Raw genomic sequence first — 26,543 nt, forward strand, 5'->3', positions numbered from 1 at the left:
CCACAAGCAAGAGCCGCCTGTCTTCAAGAACGACTGCAATCTGCCAAAACCAACACTTAGGGTCAGAAATTACCACTTGTCGCCAGTTTCTCTAGTGCATTAAGCTTAGTTTGCATGTTTGGTTCATTTGCTCAGTAATCTGCTTGGCTCTGTTTGCGATCCCTTATAACCACTTCAAATCTCTCCTTTGTAGTTAATAAACTTGGTTTTGTTTTCTCTAAAACCAGTTTGTGGAATTCATAACTGGGGAGGCAAGAAACTGTGCAGCTCTTCCACCACCTTGAGGGAGGGGGCGAATGTCCTGAGCTGGCGCGGTGCCGTTTGCTGTGCAGCGCCAGACAATACAATTTGGGGTTTGCACCCCGGGGGGGGGGTGCACTTGAGGGCTGAGCACTTCCCTAGCTGACTGTTCCCAGGCAGAGCTGATCTCAGCGTCTGTCTTTCTGCAGGTGGGGGTGTCCCTGCCTGTGTGGGCTGGAGGAGGCTTGAGGGCCCGGCTCAGCAGGGCAATGTAAGGGAACCCAGGCTGGTGCAACAGGCAGGCTCAGTGGTACCCCAGTACATCGGGTGGCACCCTGGAAGAGGGGGGCAACCCATCACAGGGTTAATGCTGCTCACCTACATTTGCAGGGCGCCATGAGACAGAGCAATCATCCACAGTTGCTTTGAGAGCCTCCAGGACATTCAGGGGGCAAAGTATTGCTCATTAATATTAGCAGCCCAGCCCGGCTCCCTCTTGCGATTCCCTCAGTCTCCGTTTGTGGACATTCCCTCTGGGGAGGTGGATGACTGTTAGCTACTTAGCCCTAGACCAGCCTTATCGGACGTCCCCAGAGAACCAGCCCGGTCGTTGGCTGGAGGTTCTGGGGATGAAGCCCCAGTTGCCTACCTGGTGCGAATGCTCTCTGCCAATGACATCCATATCTACATCTCCCATGGCTTCCGCTCCGTGGTCACCCGGCCGTAGAGCCCTACAGACGTGTTCCAGGGAGAGAAGTTAGGAGCAGATGCTTGGCCCTGTCCTGGCCCCGGTGAGCCATTCCGCGGGGGTGGGAAAGGGGCTGCAAGTAGCCAGGGGAGAATTCCCCCTAGGCAGCCCCCGGTGCAAGGCGCAGGGTGGGGAAAGAGTAACATGGAACATTGTAGGGGCTGCACAGCCCATAGGCAGCCCTGGGAGCTCGCAGTAAATTAGACCAACCCCAGGGCTGCTCTAATCTATTCTGGAGGCCGTATCCCCGTATCTGGAGGGCGCAGAGAAAGCCACCACTGGCACCTCTCCAGCTAGGCTGTGCCTTGAGGGTGTGGCCTAGAACCTGCCCCCACCTCCCTTCTGCTATATTTCGATGGTTTGAGCAGCGATCGCTGTCCCCTGACAGGGACAGGCAGGGTCAACTTCCACCACACAGGGTCAACTTCCGCCTTCCACCAGGGGGGCCTGAGCCTCCAAGGCCCGCTGGCTCCAGGGGGGGGCCTTTTGGGTTTTGCTGGAGTCCCCCGAGCCCCAGAGGAAGTTTGTGCCCCAGCCAGAGGAGGGAGGCACCACAAGACTCCATGCGCTGGTGCAGTCGCTTTAGAATTTGTGAGCTGACTGCCGGCTCTCAGCGATGAGAGTCAGGTTCAATCCCCTGCAAACGGTGACTCTGGCCAGCCCAGCTCCCCGCCGGGGAATGCTCCTCCCACGCACTTGCCTGTAGTAATGATCAGCACGCTCCCTGCAGGGGAATGGAGATCAAGGCGGGAGCTGATGGCTCGTCCCCAGCCAGGTGCAGCTGGGGCTCCCTGTACAGTGCACTGCCCAGGTGCGGCTTCTCCATAGCACTGCACCCGCGCTTGGTCGTTAGGCCTCACACCCCGGCTTTGTGCTGTGGAATAAAGGGCATTGTGAGAGCCCCCCGGCCGGCTAGCAGCCCCCACGGTGTCACTGCACTGCACTCCAGGGCCACTTGGAACTTCACAGCACCCAGAGCCTCCTGCTGGGCAAAGCCAGGCCCCTGGCAAGAATTACTGCCCCCACGTTATAAAGGGGAAACTGAGGCACAGAGCGGCCAAGTGCCTCTCCCGCGGGCACCGGTGGCCTAACAGGGATTCCAAGCAGCTGGGGCGTCTGTTTAATCCTGTTAGCAGCTTTCCCGTTCTCCGCGAAGGGGTGGGATGCCAGCCACTGGCAGCGTCACACTGCTGCCCAGGCGGGAGGGAGTGAGGTGAGAATTAATCCGCGGAGGGTTTGCCTTGGGCTGCTGTCTGGAGTGATGCTTCCCGCAGCCGCTTCTGTTGGGCAAACGTTAGTGCAGACTCTGCCCCCTGATTTGAGCAGGACCAGAGCCGGCGCGATAGGGTGTCGGTAACCTGCCATGCCCCGGCGCAGAGAGCTCAGCGAGCCCGGGGCAGGTGAGCAGCAGGGACATAAGAAGATGGCCCAGCTAGCCCAGCATCCTGCCTCCTGACAGCGGCTGGTGCCGGGTGCTTCAGGGAGAACGAAACAAACAGGGCAATTTATCGCGTGAGCCAAAGGAGGAGCAGTGAACCAGAGCCCTAGAGGATCTGCAGGCACGGATAGGAAACGCAGCAATGCCAACGGGAGGAGGCAGGGCCCCGGGCTGGGGGAAATGGGTTCTATCCTCACCTCCCCGCTTGGTGACTCAGTTTCCCTGTCTGCTAAATGGGGATTCCAGTTCTGACTCAGGCGCATGAACAGATCTGGATGGGGGGAGCCCAGAGCTGGGCTAGCAGGGGGCGGCAGGTTGGGATTGAGGGGCACCAGCAGGGCTGGGGGCTGGGCTAGCAGGGGGCGGCAGGTTGGGATTGAGGGGCACCAGCAGGTCTGGGGGCTGGGCTAGCAGGGGGCGGCAGGTTGGGATTGAGGGGCACCAGCAGGGCTGGGGGCTGGGCTAGCAGGGGGTTGCAGGTCTGGCACAGGTGAGCTGCATGAAGGAAGCATGCACAGTTCTTGCCCATACAGTGCCTGGCTCCTCCCAGTCCCTCCCATTGATGAGAGGGCAAGAAGAGACCTAACCCCCCCCCCCCCCGCCCCCCGTGGAATCGCTGGATTCCCAGGGCCAGGGCCAGCGGTGGCGAGTGCTGGGCTCCGGGTCCCAGCTTGGCCTCAGGAATCTTCCAGGAAATGTAACCCCCCCCCCCCCGATTGAGCAACCAGCTGGCCACAGCATGGAGGAAACTGCTGAGGTGACCCAGGCCGGGAAGCAAAGTCCAGCTGCGCTGCATGGAGCTTGGGGCACTGCGCCGGGGAGGGGCGGGGGGCAGCCAGCCCTGGCTGGAAGCCTTCACTGTAAAGTGCTTTCCCTTCCTCTCTTTCACAAGCCTCCATCTCCAAGTTTAAACCCGGGGAGGCACCGGCAGCTGTTCCCCGTTCAGCCCAGGGCAAGACGCCATCTCTGGGATCGCGCTGTCGACGCGCTCGGCGCCATGTCCGGCTGGGGAGCGGCTGTGGGCCGGGAGCTCCTTAAATCAAACGTGGGGGCGAACTCCCATGGCCGCTGCAAGGACTGGGAATCGCTCCCCGGCTGCCCAGCCCTGGGCTGGCTTCTCTGGGGCTGGTCCCTAAATCCGCTGTTCCACAACCCTGGTCAGAAGTCCAGAGGGTGTCAGAGAGGCCTCCCGTTAGCTCAGGCCTCCCCTCCAGAAAGGGGGGTCCAAAGCAACCTGTGGACATGCTGCCAGCCGACGAGAAAGCTCCTGCATGGAGCCTAGGTGGGCACAGGGAGCCCAGGGCTAGCAGGCCAGGGCAGGGAGCCCAGGGCTAGCAGGTGGGCACAGGGAGCCCAGGGCTAGCAGGCCAGGGCAGGGAGCCCAGGCTAGCAGGTGGGCACAGGGAGCCCAGGCTGACAGGCCAGGGCAGGGAGCCCAGGCTAGCAGCAGCAGGGACACTCCTCCCAAGTCGTGTTGTGGATCCCGATGCAGCAATGCACTGGAAACGGAGCGGCATCGGCTGCAGGGATGGCGACGGGGGCAGCTCCTCCTACTGGTGCAGCGCTGGCGTAACCTGCACTCACATTCCTCACCCTTCTGCTCCCACTGATTCAGAGCTGATCCTCCCTCGAGCCCACTCCTCTCCACTCCAGCCTGCCCTCCCCCTGCCCCCCCAGTCCCACAGGTGTGACACCATCACCGGGGTGCACGGATCTGGCATGTAGAGCCCGTCCCTGAGCAATGACTCAAGGGGATGAGCAAAGACACCCTGATCTGCAGGCAGCACCATGTGGCTTAACACACTCGGCTTTGGATCGAGCCGCCCTTGGAGAAGGACGCCGGCCCAGAGCTCGGACCTGGGTCCCTCTGAACAGCCTCGGACCGCCTGCACTTTCCCTTCCATTCATAGCCCACTAGTTCCCCACACTGAGCAGAGCTTTCAGGGGCCTGAAACATCTGACAACACGGGCGCCCCCCAGGGATCTTGCTATCACGGTACATGGGAAGCTCCCAGAGGCTATGGTGATGGGCGGCAGGAGACACTCTCTAGGCCTGGTGAAGGGACTGCGCCATCGCAGCAAAGGGAGCTCTGTGAGCGGATGGCTCGGGCAGTTCAATCCGGATCCTGGCTCCGGCGGTTCCTACCGCGCCCCAGCTCTGAGCCCAGCTCTTCCTGGCTCTCCTCCTCCACTAACCCCTCCCCACTCCCGGGCCCTTTCCCCCCGCAGCCCCTCAGGCTCCCTCAGCTCTCTGTTTTCATTCCCAGCCCCGGGTGTGTGCATTCGTCACCCCAGCACCATCCATCTTCCCAGGATCCAGATCATTCCGGCCGCTGCTTTTCTCATGGTTCTTATTAACTTGTTCCCGTCGGCCCCTCCAGCCCGGCAAACGTCCCCCGCGCTGCGGCTCATTGCAGCCGGCGCCGTTCCTTTTCCATTTCCAGGCTCTGCTCTATTTACCTGGGGGCCTTCTTTCCTGCCACGCAGCGCGCCCCCGTAATCAATTGGAACCGAGCGTCGTGCCGCGGAGCTGCTGCTGGCTGGCTGCAAGGGCCCTGCCTTCTATTTTTGCCCGTCTAGCTAGCAACGCGCCAGGAGACACCCCTCTGTGCTATTCACCAAGGAGAACGGGAGGCAGTCAACGCTTATCAATACGCTAACTTGGAGACAGTGGGGAAAGTGGGTCAGTTGGGTGCTGATTCATACCACGCCGGCGCTTTCTGATTCCTCTCTCTTCTCCCTAATGAGAGCCGCCGACGGGCCGTTTTGAACGAGAGGACAAGGTTGGTGGGGGAGCTCCCTGTGCTTTTCTGGTGCTTTCCTCGAGCCGGCAGGGGCAGCGGGGAGATGGTCTCTGAACCCAGGGAAGCTGGTTCAGCCTGAAGTTTGTAAACGCGGCAAGACATTCTGCGATCTGTCATTGTGGGCGTGAGCCACGCTTGCCCGTTCGCTCCCCAGAATCCCGTGCACTGAAACCCTGCAGGACTCGTCATAGTGTTAGCTTCTTTCAAAGGCTTCCTGGACATTCTCCGCTCCCAGGGGAGGCGGGTCAGTGTTACTGAGAAATGGAGAAATCAAGGCACGGAGGCTAATGCCAATGGTTCCAAATTCTGGGCGCCTCCCTTCACCCAACTGAGGATGCCCAGGGCCTGATTTTTAGAGATGCTGAGTGCTTGCAGCCCCAGCTGGCCTCATGGGGCGGGACACCTCTGAGAAATCAGGCTCTGGGGTTCTCAAACCGGGCATGCAAGAGAAAGGGCTGCTTTTGAAAACTCTGACCTAAGTGATGTGCCCAAGGCCCCAGGCAAGTGTCAGTGTCAGGCATAGGATTCGAATGCAGGAGCTCCTGGCTCCCAGTCTTATTCTCAGGCCAACCCTTGCAATCAGCTGTAATGCAAGCAGCGATTGGGAGCTCTTTGGGCCAGGGGCTGATGTTTTTATTCTACACGTGTGTGCTGCACCTGACACAATGGGGCCCCGATCTATTAGTAGCAAGTGGCTGTTGCTGCACTTAATAAACTTTATTCATCTGCGTCCAGCAAATTCCTTTTCAGTTGGCGTTCAGGTGGGTTCCCATCGCTAGAGTTTCCCTTGGAGTTTTTGTCTGAACAGCTGAAAGTGCCTCCAGCCCTATGTTATAATCCCTCCCCACAGACAATGAGGCGAGCAATGCCACGGTTACTTGCAGCATGTCATTCAATCACTAGATGTCGCTGTGGGTGGTACAGCGTTCCAGGCAGGAGACCATGGCAAATAAGGCAGGCAAAGCGGGAACTCAAGCTGGGTGGACGGCTGGGATTTTTATGCCCCTAGTGTGCAGTAGGGGTTGGTTAGGGTCAGGATTTCTGATGGACTGTGATTCCAGATGCCAGGCCAGAGACAGTCTGCCTGCAACATGAGGAAACCTCCGTCACCTCGCCATGAAACCGAGCCAAGAGCCAGTCTGATCATGGAACAAGCTTGGCGTGTGCAGGGAAGGCCTTGCCTGTGGGGAGGGATAGCTCAGTGGTTTGAGCATTACCTTGCTAAACCCAGGGTTGTGAGTTCAATCCTTGAGGGGGCCACTTAGGGATCTGGGGCAAAATCAGTACTTGGTCCTGCTAGTGAAGGCAGAGGGCTGGACTTGATGACCTTTCAAGGTCCCTTCCAGTTCTAGGAGATGGGATATCTCCATTTATTTATCCCTCTGGTACGGGGGCACCATGGTGTTTTCTCCACTCGGGGCTGGCTGGAGCAGGGTTGGAACGCCCCCAGGACCGAGCCCTCAGTTCACATGATCTTCCACTACACCCCATGGGTGGTTAGATCACAGCCCTGCGCAAGCAGAGAACGGGGGGTTTCAAATGTAGGTGCCCAAATCCCCTCAGGCTTCCTTGAGCCTGTTCCTCCCTGCGCAGCCCCAGGCGCTGCTCGGAACCAGAAATACTCCTGGGGGAGTCTGGAAACATAAACCAACTGCACAGGGACTTCTCCCCTCGCTGTGTCCTCCTGTCCTGGGTCTGTCTGCGTGAACCTCTCAGCCAGCGTGCGGCTGGCCCACTCGCTGCTGCTCTTCTAGCCTGGCCCTGTTCCGTCCGCCCCTCTCTCTGCTTCCCTTCTCCCTGGATCGCTTTCCCTGTCTCTCACGCGCGCTGGTCCTGGCTCGCTCCCTCGCTGGGTGGCTGTTTGCTCTAGGACGGTCACGGTCACGCTCAGGCCCTCTGCCTCTTACCGGCATGGGCCCCGCCTGCCCTGTGTTTGCTGACTCCCGCCAGGGAGCTGCCCCGCTCCTGGGGCCCCCGCTCATTTCCAACCAGCCACGAGTGGGGCTCCCTCTGGTTCTGCCCCCTGGATCTGGGGGCTGCCAGGGTTGCTATTGCCGCCGTAAACCAGAGCTTGTCCACAGCCTACGGGGAACTCTCACTCTGAAGACGGCTTTTGTGCCTTGGGGGCAGAGGGGCTGATCCCCCCTAGCGTCAAACTTGAGCTGATTGTGTGGAATAAGCCCGGAGCCCAATAAGGGCTGTACTCGGACGAGCAAGCGTGTGGCGTCTGTGTAAAAAGACCTGGAAGAGGGAGAAGAAAGAGCAGAGGCACCCTGGCCGCAAGGGGGGGGGGGCGGCCAACTCGTTTTCAGGGTACCGCTGGCACTGTGGGCCGGGAGGTTGGGTGGGGCAGAGCATAGCACGCCCTGGCCTTACACCACCAGCGGCCTGGGTTCAAATTCAGGAGTTAGCTGCGTCTCAGCCTTTTCCCCCTTGTATCCACAGCATCAAACGCGTTTTACCGGCGGCAGGTAGATGGGGGCGCGTGCTCCCTGCCGGGCTGTGTGTCGCGACAGCCATGGGCAGAGAGCTGGCATGCTGTGCCCCACAGGCGTGGGCTGTGCCCGGCTCAGAGTCAGTGTCCAAAGACTCCAGCTTCACGGAGATTTCCTCTGCAATTGTTCCTGGCCCGGGAAAGTGAATGGGATATTTTCTCACTTCTGGACGGGTGGGGAGAGCACTTCGCATTTGCAGGGCAGATGAATGGATCTGGACACGCCTGTGTGTGCTAGTGTCCCCAGACATTGCTGATCAATGCACACACGCACGCGCACACACACACACACAACTCCGCCGAGGAATCAGCTCCCATCTATTAACACACACTGACACCTACTGGCCAATTTGGCACCTCCATCGGCCTGTCTGTTGGTTTGATTTGCCTGTATTTCCCCCGATGTAAGGGAGGGGGGCTGATCCCGGCACCCTCTCCTGCCTCTCCCCAGCCCAGCCCTTCTCCTAAGGCCCTGCAATGACCCCCACACACACACACACACCCCTTCTGTGGTTATAAGCACTGGCCTCAGACCGCTCTGGGGAGGCCGGAGATTGGAGAGGCTCCAAACCAAGCTCCCTTTGGGATTGAGTTGACCTCAGAAATCCCACATGTCGCTCAGCTCCAGTCAGACGTGCATGGAGGGGAGAGGGACTGAGAGCGAAAGAAAGGGGAATCACAGAAGTTGGGCTACATCTATTCTGTCCATTCGAAGCAGGATGGGTCATAATGGGCCTCCACCAGCATCTCAAAGGTCCTTCCAATGCTGAGCCAGTATCATTCTTCCCATGTTATAGGTGGGGGAAACTGAGGCACAGTGAGGCGCCAGGAGTCAGCCACTTTGTCACCAACTATGCTAATGTCTAAGGACACAATGAGCCAGTAGCCAAGCCAGGCCCAGAACCTGGGGCGTCCTGGGTCTAACCATTCACAATCTAAGAGTCCTGCCTCTATCCCTCAGAACCCAGGAGTTCAGGCTCTGCCCACCTGACTCCAGGCTTCCTACAAGCCATCCTCAATAGTCCCTTTCCCTTTTTGTGCCCTGCGCTACATGAGCTCTTTGATTACCCCCAGCCCCAACCGGCTCCGCAAAACGTCACTGCCATTTTCCTTCCCCTGCTTCTTCATTTCAAACGTGTTTTGGTGGCTGTCTGGGTCATGATCCGCTCCCCAGGCCGGCACAGATATCTGTGTGCCTCGGGGCCACAGTGAAGGCTTTGCAGATGAATAGCCCAGAGATCTGGCTTGGCTCTTACAGCTAAAGAAAACCCACCACCTGCCCTACCTGTGAGGAAAGAGAAAGAGAGAGAAAAATATATCACAGGCCTGCAAACTGGCAATTAGCAGCATTTCTCCATCCCCCACTCCCACCCCCAGGGTTTTAACCATTTCAGTGCCACGGCCCGGCACATGGCCTGTTTCTCTTCTTGCATGTTGACCTCAGTTCCTCCTCCCCAGCGCACCAGGCAGAGAGTTGTTTCGAAGCAAGGAGCTCTAAGCTGTCGAAGTTGCAGCCGCTCAAAGCAGTTTGCCCTGGAGCAAGAGTTGAGCGTTGTGATCTCCGAAGCTGTATTAGCCCCACTGCCTGGCACGGGACGTGGGGCTCCGAGCTTCCTAGCTCAGCTCAAAGGAGCCTGCTGTGCTTTGTGGGTTTGGCTCCACAATCATCGTGCTTTTAAATGTGTCTGAAAAGCAGGCGTAGGCGTCTGCACATGGGCACCCACAGCAGCCCAGCGCTCAGGAGAGACCCTACAATAACAAACCAGTGCATGCACTTTAGTGCTCCAGAGAGACCCTACAATAACAAACCAGCGCATGCACTTTACTGCTCCAGAGAGACCCTACAATAACAAACCAGTGCATGCACTTTACTGCTCCAGAGAGACCCTACAATAACAAACCAGCGTACGCGGCCCAGGGATCAATGTCAGCTTCAAGCTTCCACAGGGTCACTGTCAAGAGCAGCGACTGGGGCGAGCAACACGAGGGGCAGGACTCTCGCAAAGGGGCTGCAGCGCCGGGGGCCGGCGGGAGAGCGGGACAAGATCCAGGGAAGTCGGAGGCTCATACTGGGCACGGCGAGGGTGGCAGGCAGCCTTCCCCCTCCTCTCCTTGGAAGTCGTGAGCCTCTGTCCCTGCTGCATGTGTCTCAGAGGCCAAGTCTTTCCCCAGACACCCTTACACAGTGCCCCCAGGCCTGGCCACCTCGCCAGCCTCGCTTCAAGCCCCCCCACACTGGCACCAAGCTTCCGGCTGGGCTCTGCCAAGGAGAGGGAGGAGAGCCCCCCTTACTGGCTTCCTCATCTTACCAGCCTCCAGCCCCCTGCTCCCCCATTCCCCGCCGGCGCTCTGATTAACGGCAGCCTGGTCCTGCTCTCTTATCCCAAAGCCTCCCCTTAGCAAGGTAATTTAGTGCCAGCCTCAATGCTGGGAACACGCTGACACTCAGCAGGTGGGAGGGGATGGGGGAGACGGAGATTATCTAGCTGGTTTTGGGTAACAAGGTGGCTCTGTGGGGCCAAGCCCACCGCACTGGGACATGGGGGCTATCGGGAGGGCGGTTTGCCCCTTCCCCAGCCCCGGGATGGGAGCGGCGCCTTCAAATCTCATCAAGAAATTTCAAACCATTAAAATACAATAAAAGAGAAATTAAAGGTAATTGCTCTATAAATTATAACTCATTGAAACATCAATTGTGATTTTTATGATTCACAATTGACGTGAGTGATACTCACCCAGAGCAGGGCGACAGCTGCACTAGAGAGAGAGGGAGCAGGGAGAGGTGGCTGGACATACACACACACACTGGACAGGCCCTCTGTGCCACTCGCACACATATGCAAACACACGCACACAAACCCCACCCATAAAGATATGAACACTCTCATGCACACAGATCCATGTGCAAACGCACAGAAACACATGCACAAGGAGCCAAAACGACGCCACACACACAGTGCACACGGAGCCACAAGGACTCCACACACACACACACACACACACACAGTGCACACGGAGCCACAAGGACTCCACACACACACACACACACACACTGTGCACACGGAGGCACAAGGACCACACACACACACACACGTCTGCACACGCTCCCATCCAGCAGGCCGGGGTGCAGAGAAAAGAGGAATTCGAGATCCAAAGATTTTCTTCACAGACAATGCAATGGCGGTGTCTCTGCAGAGCCGTTATCCCTCATTCTCTGTTAAACACGGTTGTTTAATAGGTTTGCAATGAAAAGCTGGGCTTTAGGGAGTTGCGCATGTCTCCCCAAGGTACACAGCAGTAATTACTGCAGCTCCAGCAATCTCGCTTTAATGGTGCCATTCCACGGGGGCGGGGAAGGTTTGCACTTGTGGATCTGGATGTGAATTTCAGCACACTAGTGTGTGCCTGGCATTGTGCATGATGGTTAGGGTGCGTCTGTGGGTGTTCACTCATGCGTGGGTTGGGTGGGTGCTGGTATGCGTCTGTCTCGTGTCTCAGGCTCAGCGGCTCCCTCCCAGCTCTGGGTCACCCGTGGCGGGAGAACTTCACCCAGACAGACTGTGGGATTAACCCTTTAGCACCTGGAGACATTCCCATCCTGGGCTGAGGGTGCACTGGAGAAAGAAAAGGGAGGGTGAGATACATTCGTGATCTTCTTTTCCCTTTCGAGGGCTCCCCCTTGCCAGCGCCACTCGTGAGGGATCCAGGGAGCCCCTCGCACAAACTCTCCTAGGGTAAGAGGGGCAAGCTCACCCTCCACGGACCCACTCAGCTGAGACTGCCAACGAGGGCCAGTCAGTGCTTAGGCCATGCTGGTGATTGGGATGTGGACGCTGTCCTCCAGGAAGTGGCTGACGCACCAGACTTGTTCCACACAGGTCACCAAAGAGCTAAGAATGGCAATGACTTTTGGCCACCAGCGAGCTTGGTCAGAAAGCCCCTTGCAACAGCTCAGAGCCATCCAGTCCCTGCAGCTAATGCTTTTCAGCGCTGGCTTGATCCCAGGCGGCAAATCAAATGGCCTTGCTTAAGGAAAGATCAGCTCCGCCCAGCCCAGCCCTCCCCGCTTCCTCTTGCCCGGAATTGAATTTCAGTTACAATTATTGCCAGGTTTATTTAGAGCCTCGCTGTTGCCTGATCTATTACAATGTTATTTGGAGGTTCTGGCTTTTCTCCTTCTGCAAGGGGAAGCTATTTTGTTCCAATTGAAAAAGTCCTTCTGTAACGATACGACTGGGAAGGAGCCACGGAGGCGATCGATACAAGGAAAGCAAAGTGTCGTTGGTTGCAGAGATTACGCGTGAAAAAATCATTTCCCATCCCCTTTGACTTCTCTCTGGCACCCATGCCTGGATCTGGGCTCGCAAGCTCAGCAGGGACAGGCCTGGTCTGTACTTGGAGGGGAGACCTTGATGGAAAACCTCCCTCTGCAGTGGTGTTAGTCGCTCCGTAGGCGACGCTCTTCTGCTTCCTCATCCTGGGGTAGGCGGCACTGCGCTGCCCGAGGAGCTCTGCTTCGGAGGAGACATAAAACTGAAGTTCTAACCACTTGCAACCATTAAAGACACGGCAGTGCTTTGTATAAGTGCATTATTAACCTCGCTGGGCTGGCTGGATTCCAGCTCACGTCAGTACATTCTGCATCCCTACATTTCACCTTGGGCATAGGTTTCTCCTTCTTACGTTGTGCTGGGAAACAGCCAGTGGCTTCCGCCTCGGGGGCAGATGCGTTTCAGCGGTGGAAGCGGTGGTTTTTATACCCATGATTTTTGCTAAGTGCTTTGAGTCCCTCTTTCAACGACAGACTCCATCTGTCACAGGAGAAGATCAATATAAAAAAACCCTGTGTTCTAACCATTCTAGCACTAGAGTCAGGACTCCTGGGTTCAAGTCCCAGCTCTGGGAGGGGAATATGGTCTAACAGGTGGAGCAGGGAACTGACAGTCAGAGATCTTGGATTCCAGTCCCAGCTCTGCCACTATGTGGCCCTGGTAAGTCACTGCCTTTGCTGTATCTCAGTTTCCCCATCCATCGAATGGGTCTAATAGTTCAGTTTGCTGGTGTTTTCAAAGTCCTTTGAGCTCATCCCATGACAGACTGCATGTGCACACCAGGAAAGCTCGTGCCAAATATGACGCTTAGCACAGCCGAGCCAGGCAACCTGCTGCAATGACCGGGCCAGAGGCAGAGGCTGCCCCTGGCCGTGCCCAGCAGCGGCTCGGCAAACCCCTCTGGCATGGCCCAGGGAAAGAAGCCGCTGCCTGGCACTGCGGCCTGGGCGTTAGAAGCAGCTCCCTGCCCGGGCTGGCCACACTCACTCCTTACAGCGCTGACCTTCACGGTCCCCACTGCGGCTGCACTTGTCAGGCTGTGACTATGAAATTCCTCATTAGCAAACGAGGCTCATCTCAGTCTCATTAAGATGAGGGATGGCTGCGCCTTTGTGTCTGTCTTCTCCCGGAGAGATGGGTCTGTGGGCCTCTCTGGCCCCATGGAGATGCCCATGTCATCCTCAGCTCTGGAGGCAGGTCTCTGGCCCAGGTGACGGCTGAGATGCCTGGGCAGAATGGCAGAGCTGGAGCTGAGCTGGGGTCAGGCTAGGCGGGGCTTAGGGTCTCCCCCATAATCTCCCCCGTGGTGACTCAGAGCACTGACCACTAGGCCACAGGGCCAACACCATCAGTGCCTTTGGTCTCCTCTTTTCACTCCTGCCGGCCTCCTCCGTCCCCAGGGCAGTGACCTCTCTATTTGCCTCCCATCCCTAACCCCCTCCCACCTCAGTCTCTTCCCCAAGCTCTTCTCCACCCTGTACCCGGGTCCCGGTAAGGTGCAAGCTCCCTCCCTGCCAGGCTGAAGTGTCAGGCCAGGACCTCCACACCCGTGGCTGATGACTGGCAGGTGTAACCCAGTTCTGCCCTCCCCGCTGCCCAAGTCTCAACCCCGCCTCCAGTCCCTCCGCTAGCTCCCAGCTCATGCTTCCGACATCCAGGCCAGCTCCGTTCCCACCTTGCTCCTGGTGACGGCAGCTACAAGCAGAGGGGGGCGCTCCGGCTCCAGCACCAACGGGGGGGGCTCCATCCTGGCACACTCCAAACTGGGAGCTCTCCAAGGGCCAGAGCGAGACAGATGGGCTCAGCCTCTCACGTCACCAGGGAAATGGGGGTCTGAGAGCTGTCTCTGGGTCTAAGCTGCAGGAGTTGTGGGGTGGAAGGGAGACATCCCAGCTCATCCTCCGGACCGCCATTCTCCTGCTACATTTCCCACTCCCCTGCCCCTGCACTGGCTCCAAGCGCATGCCCCTTGGTGAAGGTCTCCGCTGAGAGGAGTGATAACAGCCCATCCCCATGGTTAATGGGCCGTAAGCCAGTCCCCATGAGAGGCTACCGGGTATTATCCTGAGCCGGGGAGCGGGGTTATTGCCTCGTAAAGCAGCGTGAGGGCTCCAGTTATTGCTCTCCAGCTACAAGCTCTTAAAAATAATCAGGAAGCTGCTGAGTGACAGTTTCTGTGTCTTTGCTCCGCCCCGCTCATTCTCTACTAACAGCCAAGCAAATTGTAAGTGGGAAGCCTGGCAAACAATCCATGGGGCTGCTGGACGATCGAGGTGCTAACGGTGCACTCAAAGAAGACAAGGCCGTTGGGGTGAAGCTAAATGAAATCTTTGCATCAGTCTTCACTGCGGTGGATCGGATGTGAGGGAGATTCCCAGGCCTGAGCCATTCTTCTTAAGTGACAAATCTGAAGAGCTGTCCCAGATTGAGGTGTCAGTAGAGGAGGTTTTGGAACAAACTGATAAATTAAACAGTGATAAATCACCAGGACCCGATTGTATTCGCCCGAGAGTTCTGAAGGACCTCAAATATGAAATTGCAGAACTACTAACTGTGGTATGTAACCTAGCACTTAAGTCAGCCTCTGTACCAGATGACTTAAGATTGTAAGGCTGATTTTTAAAAAAGATTTCAGAAGCAATCCTGGCAATTGTAGGCCTGTAAGCCTAACTTCAGTACCAGGCAAATTGGTTGAAACTATCAGAACAGAATTATAAGACACATAGAGAAACATGATGTGTTGGGGAAGCCAATACGGCTTTTGTAAAGAAAAATCATGCCTCACCAATCTATTAGAATTCTTTGAGGGGTTCAACAAACATAAGGACAAGGATGATCCAGGGGATACAGTGTGCCTGGCCTTTCAGAAAGCCTTTGACAAAGTCCCTCATCAGAGTGGCGGCTGCTAGCTGAGGCTCTGAAGGCAACAGCACAGAAGTAAGGTGGCCATACCACAATCCCCCTACAATAACCTTGTGAACCCCCCACCCCCCAACTCCCTTTTGGGTCAGGACCCACAGTTACGACATGATGAAATTTCAGATTTAAATATCTGAAATCATGAAATTTACTATTTTTAAAATCCTATGACCGTGAAATTGACCAAAATGGACCATGAATTTGGTAGGGCCCTATTGATAAATGTAAAGTAATCCACATTGGAAAACATAATCCCAGCTATACAGACAAAATGATGGGGGTCTAAATTAGCTGTTACCACTCAAGAAAAAGATCTTTGTGTATAATTATCTGAAAACATCCACTCAATGTGCAGCGGCAGTCAAAAAAGTGAACAGAATGTTGGGAATCATTAAGAAAGGGATAGATAATAAGACAGAAAATATCATTATCCCACTGTATAAACACGCCCACATCTTGAATACTGCCTGCAGTTCTGGTCACCCCATCTCAAAAAAGATATATTGAAAAGGGTACAGAGAAGGTGTAAACAAAAGTGATTAGGGGGATGGAACAGCTTTCATACGAGGAAAGATTAAAAAGACCGGGACTGTTCAGCTTAGAAAAGAGATGACTGAGGGGGGGTATTATAGAGGTGTATAAAACCATGACTGAGGTGGAGACAGTGAGTATGGAAGTGTTATTTACTCCCTCTACATAACACATGAACCAGGGGTCACCCAATGAAATGAACAGGCAGCAGGTTTAAAACAAACATAAGGAAGTACTTCACACAACGCTCAGTCAACCTGTGGAACTCATTGCCAGGGGATGCTGTGAAAGCCAGAAGCATAACTGGCTTAAAAAACTAATTAGATAAGTTCATGGAGGACAGGTCCCTCGGTGGCTATTAGCCAGGATGATCAGGGATGCAATCCCATGCTCTGGGTGCCCCTACACCTCTGACTGTCAGAAGCTGGGACTGGGCGACAGGGGATGGATCACTCGAAATTGCCCTGTTCTATTCATTCCCTCTGAGGCATCTGGCATTGGCCACTGTCAGAGACAAGATACTGGACTAGATGGACCTTTGGTCTGACCCCAGTATGGCCGTTCTTATGTTCACATTTAACCTGACTTTCAAAATATCCTCCCTGGGTTTTATGATCCCCCTCGAGACCCTGAAATGATGCCTCCGGTCTATTTGGAGGCAGTGTGCTCTAGTGTGCAGAACAATGGAGTGAGACTTAGGACCTGGATTCTGTTCCCATTGATGCAGGGCAATGTCCCCTCTCTCCGCACCTCAGTTTCCCCTTTGTCTGTCTCGTCTATTTAGACTGTTTGGGGCAGGGGCTCTCTCTTGCTAGGAGTCCATGTAGCACACGGCACAAGGGGGCCTCAGTCTTGGTAGAATGAGAGTGGCAACACGCTTTAAATCAGTTACACCCCATGATGATCTTCAAGTCCCCTCTTCCTGCTGTCCGCGGGTCTGTCCCTTCTCCCCCAATGACTATGGCTACAATGTAGTCACGGGTAATTTTAGTAAAAGTCATGGATAGGTCACGGGCAATAATCAAAAATTCACAGCCCCGACCTGTCCATGACTTTTACTAAAAATACCCGTGACTAAATCGGGGGGGGGGGGGGGGGAGGCTGCTGGGAGGTGTGGGGGCGCTGCTGCTGCAGGGGCACCTGGGGCCAGCGGCACGAGCTGCTGGGGGCTGTGGACCGTGGCTGCTCTGTCCTGGGGACTGCTGCCGGGGGCCGCTGGAGCAGCAGCTGGTGTGGCTGTCCCCGGGGCCGCTCAGCAGCAGCTGGTGTGGCTGTGCTGGGGGCCACGTGAGCAGTTGGCCCCGGAGGCAGCTGCTTGGGCGGCGCTGGGCTCGGCCACACTGGCCACTGCAGAAGTCACGGAGGTCACAGAAGTCACGGAATCTGAGACATCCACCACCGCCGTGACAGACACGGAGCCCTACACTGGAATGTACTTCACCAGTGCCCTCTCTGCGCCTAATACCAGACCTGCTCACTATTGCCCTCTAGTGTCTGGTCTGCAAGAAGGCTAAAAGCCCTGCTATTGGTATATCATAGAATATCAGGGCTGGAAGGGACCTCAGGAGGTCATCTAGTCCAACCCCCTGCTCAAAGCAAGACCAACCCCAACTAAATCATCCCAGCCAGGGCTTTGTCAAGCCGGGCCTTAAAAACCTCTAAGGAAAGGGATTCCACCACCTCCGTAGGTAACCCATTCCAGTGCTTCACCACCCTCCTAGTGAAATAGTGTTTCTGAATATCCAACCTAGACCTCCCCCACTGCAACGTGAGACCATTGCTTCTTGTTCTGTCATCTGCCACCACTGAGAACAGCCGAGCTCCATCCTCTTTGGAACCCCCTTTCAGGTAGTTGAAAGCAGCTATCAAATCCCCCCTCATTCTTCTCTTCTGCAGACTAAACAATCCCAGTTCCCTCAGCCTCTCCTCATAAGTCATGTGCCCCAGCCCCCTGATCATATCCCACAGCAACGTTCTGGTGTCTCAAGTTCTCGGAGCCTATGTTTTGGGGCAGCAGGCTCTAACGCTCCCTAGGCTCCTAGAACCCCTTAGGAGTGGCTCTCCCAGGCTCCGGTTTTCCCTGCCATGCTACAGCTAAAAGTAGGTGCTGAGAAACAGGGCTTTACGCTGACAGGGACAGACCATGCTCAAGCCCGAGCTGCAACAGCCAGTGACCCTGTGGTGCTAATGCAATTTTTTTTTAATTTAAAGGGACTGTCCTATAAATAACACGTCCTGGACTTTGGGCAGGTTCTGATGATTTATGGCCTTTAATTTCCCCCAATACTTACTCCTGTTCCCACTTCCCCTTTGGCATGGCAGGTGTTTATCTTCCCTTTTTTTTTTTTATTAATTTGAAACATCCATCTGGTGATTCCGGTGATCGGAGAGTTTGCAATACTGAATGCATTACAGCCCTGACAGCTCTATTGATTTCCTTTCTCCTGCTGCATAACATAAGATATATACAAGCAGATAGGCTGGCCCCCTGCCCCTTAGTCGAAAGGGTCTGTCCCTTTCTGTAGATCTAATGTTCCTTCTCGCAGGCACATTTTGATAGATAGGAAAATTCTTTGTCCCTTAAAGTGAAGATGAATTCTCCTTCGCTCCAGTATAATTTTCCTAGATCTGTAGAAATGTCCGTTTAATTTATCTTCTGTCCCAGCGGTAGATATTTACCAGGATTTGTAAGGAAGAGCCCAGAGGGGAAAAGCCCAGATGCTCTGGTGATCGGTATGGTAGAAAAACCAGTGTGGAGATAAAAGTTCTGATCCAGATCCAATCTTCTCTAAAGCTGATAGGTTGGATGGATTGATTACAGGCAGGGGTTGGCTCCAGGGCTTCACCCAGACCGTAGAAAAGGGCTGGAGCAAAGCTCACATCTAGATGCTGATCAGGGTGCAAAGTTCCTCAAAGCGGTTCCTTGCTGGTGTCTTGGTTTTGGTCTGTCTCTGTCGTGCCATGGTCCAGTTTCCTGGCCCAAGGGGCTGCTCCGGCTCACAGGGAGTCTTGGTGCTGTCTTGAGGGCGGGGAGCTTGTGCTGTAGGGCTGCGGAAACTATGCCGCCAGTGTCCCAACTCACCTGCCCAGACTTCCAGCCTGACCCCCCCCCACATGGAGCTTTCTGTGTTTCATGATAAACACAAGTCTGTGTCTCTCCCTCCTAGGGCTGGCTGGGAGCAGAGAGGAGAAATCACTCCAGCAAAGCCTGAGCCACCAAGCCAGAGCTTTCAATCTTCTCCCCCCACTCGTTCCAGGCTGGTACAATTGTCTGACAGATGAGCTGTGGTCTCACAGCCCCGCTGGCTTCTGTTCCCAGCACTGACCTGCCCTGTCACCTCTGTGGGCCTCAGTTTCCTCACCTGAAATCTGGGGGGGGAGGGCAATGAGACTTGCCTTTTTTTGTAAAGTGCTTTGAGATCAAAGGATGGAAACTGATGCAGAAGCGAAGTATTAACAAACGTCACCCTCCCCTTCCCATAGTGATCAGGGGGAGGGGAGACTGGGGGTTTGGAGGGAGCAGGTTACAGGGTCTCTCCAGATGCATTAGAAGAAATACAGGTACAACCAGAAGGGAAAGGAATTGTGGGTGAAGCCTCTGGACAGCTATTTTGAACACACCCCCCCTGCAGTTCCTACTTATTCATGACTCATTCGCTGGTGGCAAAACTCCCCATTCTGGGAGGGCTGATCTCAGTAATGCATCCCACAGAGGAGGGCAGAAGCAGCTTTTCAACAATGCAGCCTCACAGACAACAGACACTGTCAGTGAAACGTCTGTTCCTTCCCCTTGTCCCTTGCCAATCCCCTCACAGCCAGCTGGACCCTTGTCCCCCCAGGAGCGGGGCTCCAGGCATTTCTAAATCCCAGAATGCAGAATCAGAGCAAGGGTGCTTAGAGAGAAACTCACACCCAGGAGAGATTCCTGACGTGATCCCCTTGTTGGAGGATGTCACTTTCACAGCCAGGCCCCTGCTGTGTGCATCAAACAGCTCCCTGGGCCTGTCGGCTTGTTACCGCCCCATTCCCCTAAACTCCCAGCGAAGCACTAAACCCAACAAAGAAATCAACACTGCATTGCTGCCCTGAGCAAATGATCCAGCTTCCCTACGAGGCCGCCCCAGTCCGCAGCTGCTCTTTGGATGGCAGCAGAACGATGGATTGAGGATGCCGTGTGGAAGGACCCTGATTACTGTTCTGGACAAAGCAAGCCATGGCTGGGCAATGGCTGTTAGGGAGGGTTAACCTTTCCCAGGGTCATGCCCCAGTGCAATACCTGGAACGAGATTGCTTTGCCCTTTACATTACTTTGTGCCAAGGTGCTAAAGTGTTGCTAAAGCTCCCTCCTGTGGATGAACTGTTCAATTACATCCCTAGCCCTGACATGCGGATCTTTTAAGGGGGCCCTGAACAGGACAGCTTGGGGCCAGGTAAGGTGACCAGATGTCCCAATTTTATAGGGACAGTCCCGATTTGGGTTTTTTTTTCTTGTATAGATATCTGTTACCCTCCACCTCCTGTCCCGATTTTTCACATTTGCTACTGGTCATCCTACACGGTGGGGGAGGGAACTAGTTGTGCCCAATCTAATGGATAAAGGAGGCCTGAAATATTTTCTGTTTTGAAAACTCCACTGGTTCTCTGCCTTAGAAGTCAAAAGGAGACAATGGCACCACCAGACCTAACATGACGTTTGCCACCAACTCGGTCCTATAATCTGTATTGCAGCAGCACCTAGGAGTGGCAGTCATGGACCAGGCTCCCATTGTGCCAGGCGCTGTACAAACACAGATGGGCTCCACTTCTACGTTCTAAAACTTTCCCCTCCCCTTTGCTCTATTCAGATTGTAAGCTCTTTGGAGCAGGGATTCTCTGACTCTGTCTGTCCAGTGCCTAGCACGATGGCATCCCATTCTCAGGTGGCCCCCCTGTACTGCTATAATAAACCTGATAAATAATGATAGCCCTAACCACACCCTGTTTTCTTCTTCTCTAGCAGCTTCCCTCTGATGACTTCAGATTAGTGAATTGAGCCTTGCAGCCACTATATGAAATGCCATTACTCCCATTTTACAGATGGGGAAACTGAGGCATATAACAGGTGGATTTGACTTTTACTATGTGATTTTGGACATCTGGAGTTAAGCTGAGAACAGAACCCAGGCTCCTTCTGTGGTTGCCTTAGCCACAAAAAAGCATCTTCTCTCCTCTTGTTTCATAGAAACATAGGGCTGGAAGGGACCTCGAGAAGTCATCCAGTCCCGTCCTCTGAGCTGTGGCAGGACCAAGAACACCTATACCATCCCTGCCAGGTGTCTGTCCAACTTGTTTTTAAATGCTTCCAACGATGGGGACCCCAAGACCTCCCTAGGGAAGCCTATTCCAGAGCCTAACTACCCTTAGGAGTTAGAAAGTTTTTCCTAACATCTAACATAAATCTGCCTTGTTGCAGATTAAGTCCACTGCTTCTTTTCCTACCGTCAGTGGACATGGAAAACAATTGATCCCCATCCTCTTTATAACAGCCCATAACATCTTGGATTACCCAGATCACAGCACTAAGCAAACAGAGATTGTAACAGTCAGCCAAGGAACTGCAGTGCATGGCATTCAACTCTGTATTAACAAAAATGTGGTCATGTCGACCATGACCCCCAGCTGGGAGCTATGCAACATTAGTAGACATGGACTAACCGGCAATGGAAATATGATAAGGAACATACATCCCCCCCCCCAACCGTGAGTTGTGAATTAATTGTTTATCATTAATTAAAATGAGTATAATTGTAATAACAATCGATAGCACTCTCATTAGCTATTCATGTCAATGAATACAATAGCAAGAAACGCCAGCAATACCCCCTCACACACACTCCTGTCTAAACCTAGGTTCCCAAAAAAAAACAGGAGTACTTGTGGCACCTTAGAGACTAACAAATTTATTAGAGCATAAGCGTTCGTGGACTACAGCCCACTTCTTCGGAGTACTCCTGTTCTTTTTTCGGATACAGACTAACACGGCTGCTACTCTGAAACCTAGGTTCCCAAATAAACCAGCACTTCTCTGGCTGGCTGGCTAGCTAGCTCTCCTTACCCAACTGCGTTGTTGTGAGCGCCCTCCTGCGCCTTTTGTCTGCTCTCGGCACCCGTAGCCGCCTGGATCTGGTTTAAGTGCCCGGATGCGGAAGTACTTGTTCCTTTTTATCACCGCGTCTGTGGCTGCCTGAGTGAGTGTGCGGGGGTGCGGGGCTGGATCCGCCGGCATCCTCGGCGGGGCCGGGCGGGGGGCTCCCGTGGAGGGGATGAGGGACATGGGGGAGCGAGTGGGGGGCCAGGCGGGCGGGCCCGTTGGTGGGGTGGGGGCGAGGAGGGGCGAACTTGGGGGTTCTTAGCTCCCCCCCCCCATCGCGCTGACGCCATCTTGGATTTTCTCTCCCGCAGGCAGCAGCTGCCCGGAGCCCGGACCGTCGCCATGGTGAGCCGGCACGTGGCGGTGATGCGCGCCTGGGTCACGGGTGGGCCGGCCCTGGGGGGACCCTGGTCGTGGGGAGGGGAGGCGGGCCGGGGACGTGGGCTCGCGCCCGGCTCCCCCGGTGCCCAGGAGGATGGGCACGGGCCAGAGGGGCTGGCGGAGTATTTCCCTGGTGTGAGCACCCGGCGGTGCGTTAATGGGGCAGCTGACAGGCCTAGGGCGTGTCTCCCACGGCTCCACGCTGAGTTGTGCTCAGCTAGTGAGTCTTTGTTGTTGTTATTTATTTCCAGCCTCGCAAAATTGAAGAGATCAAAGACTTCCTGCTCACAGCCAGGAGAAAGGATGCAAAATGTGAGTAGTATCGGTTTGCCCCGGTGCTGGGTTGAAGCCCGACGTGGTGTCTGCGTGGCTTCCATCTGTCTTATAAAAAACGATCTCCTGTTGAACGCTAAAGAGGGTTTTCTTCTGTAGGCGTTGAAGGGAGGGAATCTCTTTACCGTAGCGTGGGCCCCACAGCATGTCTGCTTGCTTACATGTTTATCTATGGCCACATGGTTGCTAGGGAGGAATGTTGGGACTTCGACTCCTGCAGCCTGTGAGACATTGGTCGGGGGCTTGCCCACATGATACCACTTCGTGTCCAAGGGCAGCTATATAGAGTCTAAGTTAGATGACCCAGGACCTACCAGGAATGACTGCTCGGTGTAGATCCTATTCAGCATCATTAAGGCTATGATTCTGTCCCAGATTCCATGGCTTTCCAGCACCTCTGTCACTACTTCTGTCTGGGGCATAGCTGGAGCAGCTGTCAGTCCCCTGGGCTGCTGGAGCAGGTGGCCGGTCCCCTGGGGCTTCAGCCCCCTACCTGAGGAACAGCGGTGGATGTGCTCAGTTTCTCTCACCCCCAGGGGACAGGTCACGGGCTTCTGTGAATTTTTGTTTATTGCCTACAACCTGTCTGACTTTTACTAAAAATAACTGACAAAATCTTGTTACGTCTGCTACTAATGGGTAAATCCTGGTCCTAGTAGGGGACATAACCTGAGTCTGGTCTAGACCCACCCACTTCCACTTGTAACAAGCTCGGGCGGCTGTTCTTCCCCAGAAGCCCAACACAAATGAATGTTAATGACTTATCCAATTGTTTAAGGTTCATATGTAGTAGTACGTGCATCAAGTAAAGATGCACTTCCTGCCCTGAAGAGCTCTATCTGAAAGCTGTTTCTTAGCATCATCATAGGACTGGACGGAACCTCGAGAGGTCATCTAGTCCAGTCCCCTGCACTCATGGCAGGACTAAGTATTCTCTAGACCATCCCTGACAGGTGCTTGTCTAATCTGCTCTTAAAATCCCCAATGATGGAGATTCCACAACCTCCCTAGGCAATTTATTCCAGTGCTTATCCACCCTGACAGGACGTTTTCCTAACGTCCAACCTAAACCTCCCTTGCTGCAATTGAAGCCCATTGCTTCTTGTCCTGTCCTCAGAGGTTCCTATCCTCAGAGGTTAACAGGAACAATTTTTCTCCCCTCCTCCTTGTAACAACCTTTTACGTACTTGAAAACTGTTATGTCCCCTCTCAGTCTTCTCTTCTCTAGACTAAACAAATCTCAAGTTTTTCAATCTTCCCTGATAGGTCATGTTTTCTAGACCTTCAATCATTTTGTTGCTCATCTCTGGACTTTCTCATTGGATTGGTACTTAACATGGTGACCTTGATTAAATGGTGTAAGATAGGGAGCAGATTACAATACTTTTCTCATATCTTGTGTTGAATGCTACAAAAATCATTATCCAGGAATTGGCAATCACTAAGTAAATCTAGCAGCATCTGAGCTCATAACTTAGAGGCTAATTGAAATGTCTGTTAAATAGAGAGCCTGACTGTGCGGTGATACCAATGTTCATTTGTTTTTTCTTAAACTGCATTTGTGATTATTTTGTCATGACCCAAGTTCAGGACTCCTTTCTCCTGCAAGAATTGATGCTATCGGGGCACTGTATGGAGTGCAGCTCCTTCCCTTCCTGGGAATGTGGTGAACAGGGACACACAACCTTGCACTTGGGTTTTGGCAAATAAGTGATGTTGGAAACTATTTGCAAATATAGTATGATCATGTTTCTTGTCGATTTCCATCTAGCCTTTCAGCCACAGATTTAATATCAAAAGCTTTTCATATTCTTTTGAAAGGGGCACCATTAAATCACACTCTGCCTGTAATTGTCGTACCTGCTATTGTTTCAGGTGGCACCTAAGATGACTATAATTGCAAAATGAGAAATTTCAAATGCTAAAAGCAAACTGAATAGACAGTGCTTTGTATATGGTTTCCCAGGGGTTCTCAAACCTTTGTACTGGTGACCCATTTCACACAGCAGGCCTCTGAGTGCAACCCCCCCCCCTCCCAGTGTAAATTAAAAACACTTTTTTTTTTTTAATATTTAACACAATTATAAATGCTGGAGGTGAAATGTGGAGGCTGACGGCTCACGAGCCCCACATAATGTCATGGCCCAGTTTGAGAGCCCTGTTTACACTGTTCCATTGTGTGGGTCTTGCACTGCAGCAAAGAGGAAAAATCCCTGCAAATAGGCTTTGTAAAGCCCATTGTGTGGGTGAGGGCATGGTGTAGTACTTGAAACATTATCATGGCTGGTAGTATTGTTTTTAAAAAGCATTTCAACCAGTTCTGGGTTCTGTAAACCTCCAGTAGCTTCTGTAAAGCGGAACTCTTGGTGCTTTTCCATGCTCTCCTTCAAGAAAGGAGGCTAAGAAGCACAGTTTCATATATTTGAAGGAACTGTGTAGTTAAATTGGTCCTAAAAGACAAAGATGGGGGGGGGGGGGGAAATGGATTTAAAGCACCTTCTGCAGCCTTGGATAACTTGAATTGTATGTAAAACATGGTGTTAGAGCTTTAAATGTTATTTATGTGCAAAAATACCATAATGGTAAATACAACCTCCTAACACTCAAACTATCTCTCTTATTTATTTGAGAGGCAGAGTAACTGGTGTGTAAGGCCTTATACCGGGAGGGCTACTTTTTTCACTGGGTTCCTGGGACTTTCCTTGGCTGGCTGGAGTGGCTTGCAACAGTTATTGTGTGTGTAAGGCACTAATGATGCTGTGCTAACTCCAGCTTCTTTCTACTGCAGCTGTCAAGATCAAGAAGAACAAAGACAATGTGAAATTTAAGGTGCGTTGCAGCCGGTACCTATACACTCTGGTCATCACAGACAAGGAAAAGGCTGAGAAATTGAAGCAGTCCCTGCCACCAGGTAACTGAGTTCTGGATTTTATATTGCGCTTTTTCAGATCTTGGAGTACTTATAACCAGCCTCTTGCGTTATCTAGAGTTACCGGTGAGCTGGCCCCTTTCATTGTGCCGTGAAGTGGGATAGGAAAGTGGAGGCTTTGGGACCCCCTTTGTTTGCTCTACGTTTGAGAGCCTCCCTCTGCTAGGCTGAGCAGGGGGATGTGTGAGATGGCTCTTTCTGGGCATACAAGAGCTGCCCAAGAATACACGCATGTTGATGTAGGGTAGCGCTACGTTATGGAGCACAGACCTTCGTTCTGGCTCACCGTTCATTCCCTCAGCTTGATCAGATCTGTAAGCTGTGGGGATTCACAGTATTCTACAGTACAGGAAATAGGGGAGCAGCAGACACCACTGATTTGGTCAACTTACCGTACCCTCTACACCTATACACATCCCAGGCTTCGTTTGAGAGCTTATGATGTCTCGTTTAAGATGAGGTAGCATGTGTGGTGCTGTCAAGCACTGCTGTTATCATAAAAACAGATAAATGATGACCCCCATCAACATGCTAAAATGACGACTTTGAAATATTTGCATTCGTTTCTGTTAGTTTAATGACTGTGTATTATTTCAAGACATAAAATTGAGTTTCTTTGACCTCAAAGCATCATTACAACAATCTAAAGGGTAAAACAAATTTGGTACAGGTAATATTGAAATGTAATAGCACCGGTGACATTTCTAGTCAACGTCATGATCATCTCATTCATCATCATGATCTCTCTCAAGGGTGTGTAGGTTACAGAAAATTGTCCTGACTACAAACAGTTGATTGTCTGGCAACTCTTATTGGTAGAGGCACAAATACGGTCTTGTTGAAGCTCAGATGTCATCAGGGCGTTGAAGAATACAGGAAATAGTTCATCCACATTTTTTCCATCCATGTTGCAGTGGTGATCCAATATCTGTGCAGAGGCATCCAAATCTTTGTTTGCCAAGAGGGTGTCTTGACGTGCTCTTCAAAACTACTGACGTGGTGGGAGTTTGGCCAGTGACACTTGCTTTTTGATGGCTAGATTGAGGTGCAAGCAACTGAGGTCTTTGGGGGTCTCCTTTTCTTTCTTGCTCTGGTCATGCACTGCTACCAACTTCTTTGCTGCAGAAATTGCGGCTTGCCCATCTCTCTCCCAGTTTGGCAAGGTCGCTGAAGCAGTAAGCTCAGTTTGCTTTGACAACATTAAACAGTTGTCTCTCCCAATACAAAATATGGATGACTCAGGGTCACATCTGTTAATATGTGTA

The 26,543-nt window shown here is 53.4% G+C and overlaps 1 protein-coding gene across 3 annotated transcripts in view; it reads left to right on the forward strand.

Moving 5' to 3' along the window:
- The window catches only part of RPL38 (ribosomal protein L38), a 280,950-nt gene that overhangs the window by 250,770 nt on the left and 3,637 nt on the right, over positions 1-26,543 (forward strand). For 2 of the 3 annotated variants that reach the window (XM_065563718.1, XM_065563719.1), the window contains exons 2-4: positions 21,948-21,980; positions 22,268-22,328; positions 25,138-25,260. In XM_065563718.1, the coding sequence (XP_065419790.1) occupies positions 21,978-21,980; positions 22,268-22,328; positions 25,138-25,260 (187 nt within the window). In that variant the 5' untranslated portion in view covers positions 21,948-21,977. Of the gene's footprint in view, positions 1-21,630; positions 21,733-21,946; positions 21,981-22,267; positions 22,329-25,137; positions 25,261-26,543 lie in introns of those variants that run through there. The other variant, XM_008167651.4, reaches the window with a different exon arrangement.

Source organism: Chrysemys picta, chromosome 12, assembly GCF_011386835.1.
Source record: "Chrysemys picta bellii isolate R12L10 chromosome 12, ASM1138683v2, whole genome shotgun sequence".
Taxonomy (NCBI): domain Eukaryota; kingdom Metazoa; phylum Chordata; order Testudines; family Emydidae; genus Chrysemys; species Chrysemys picta.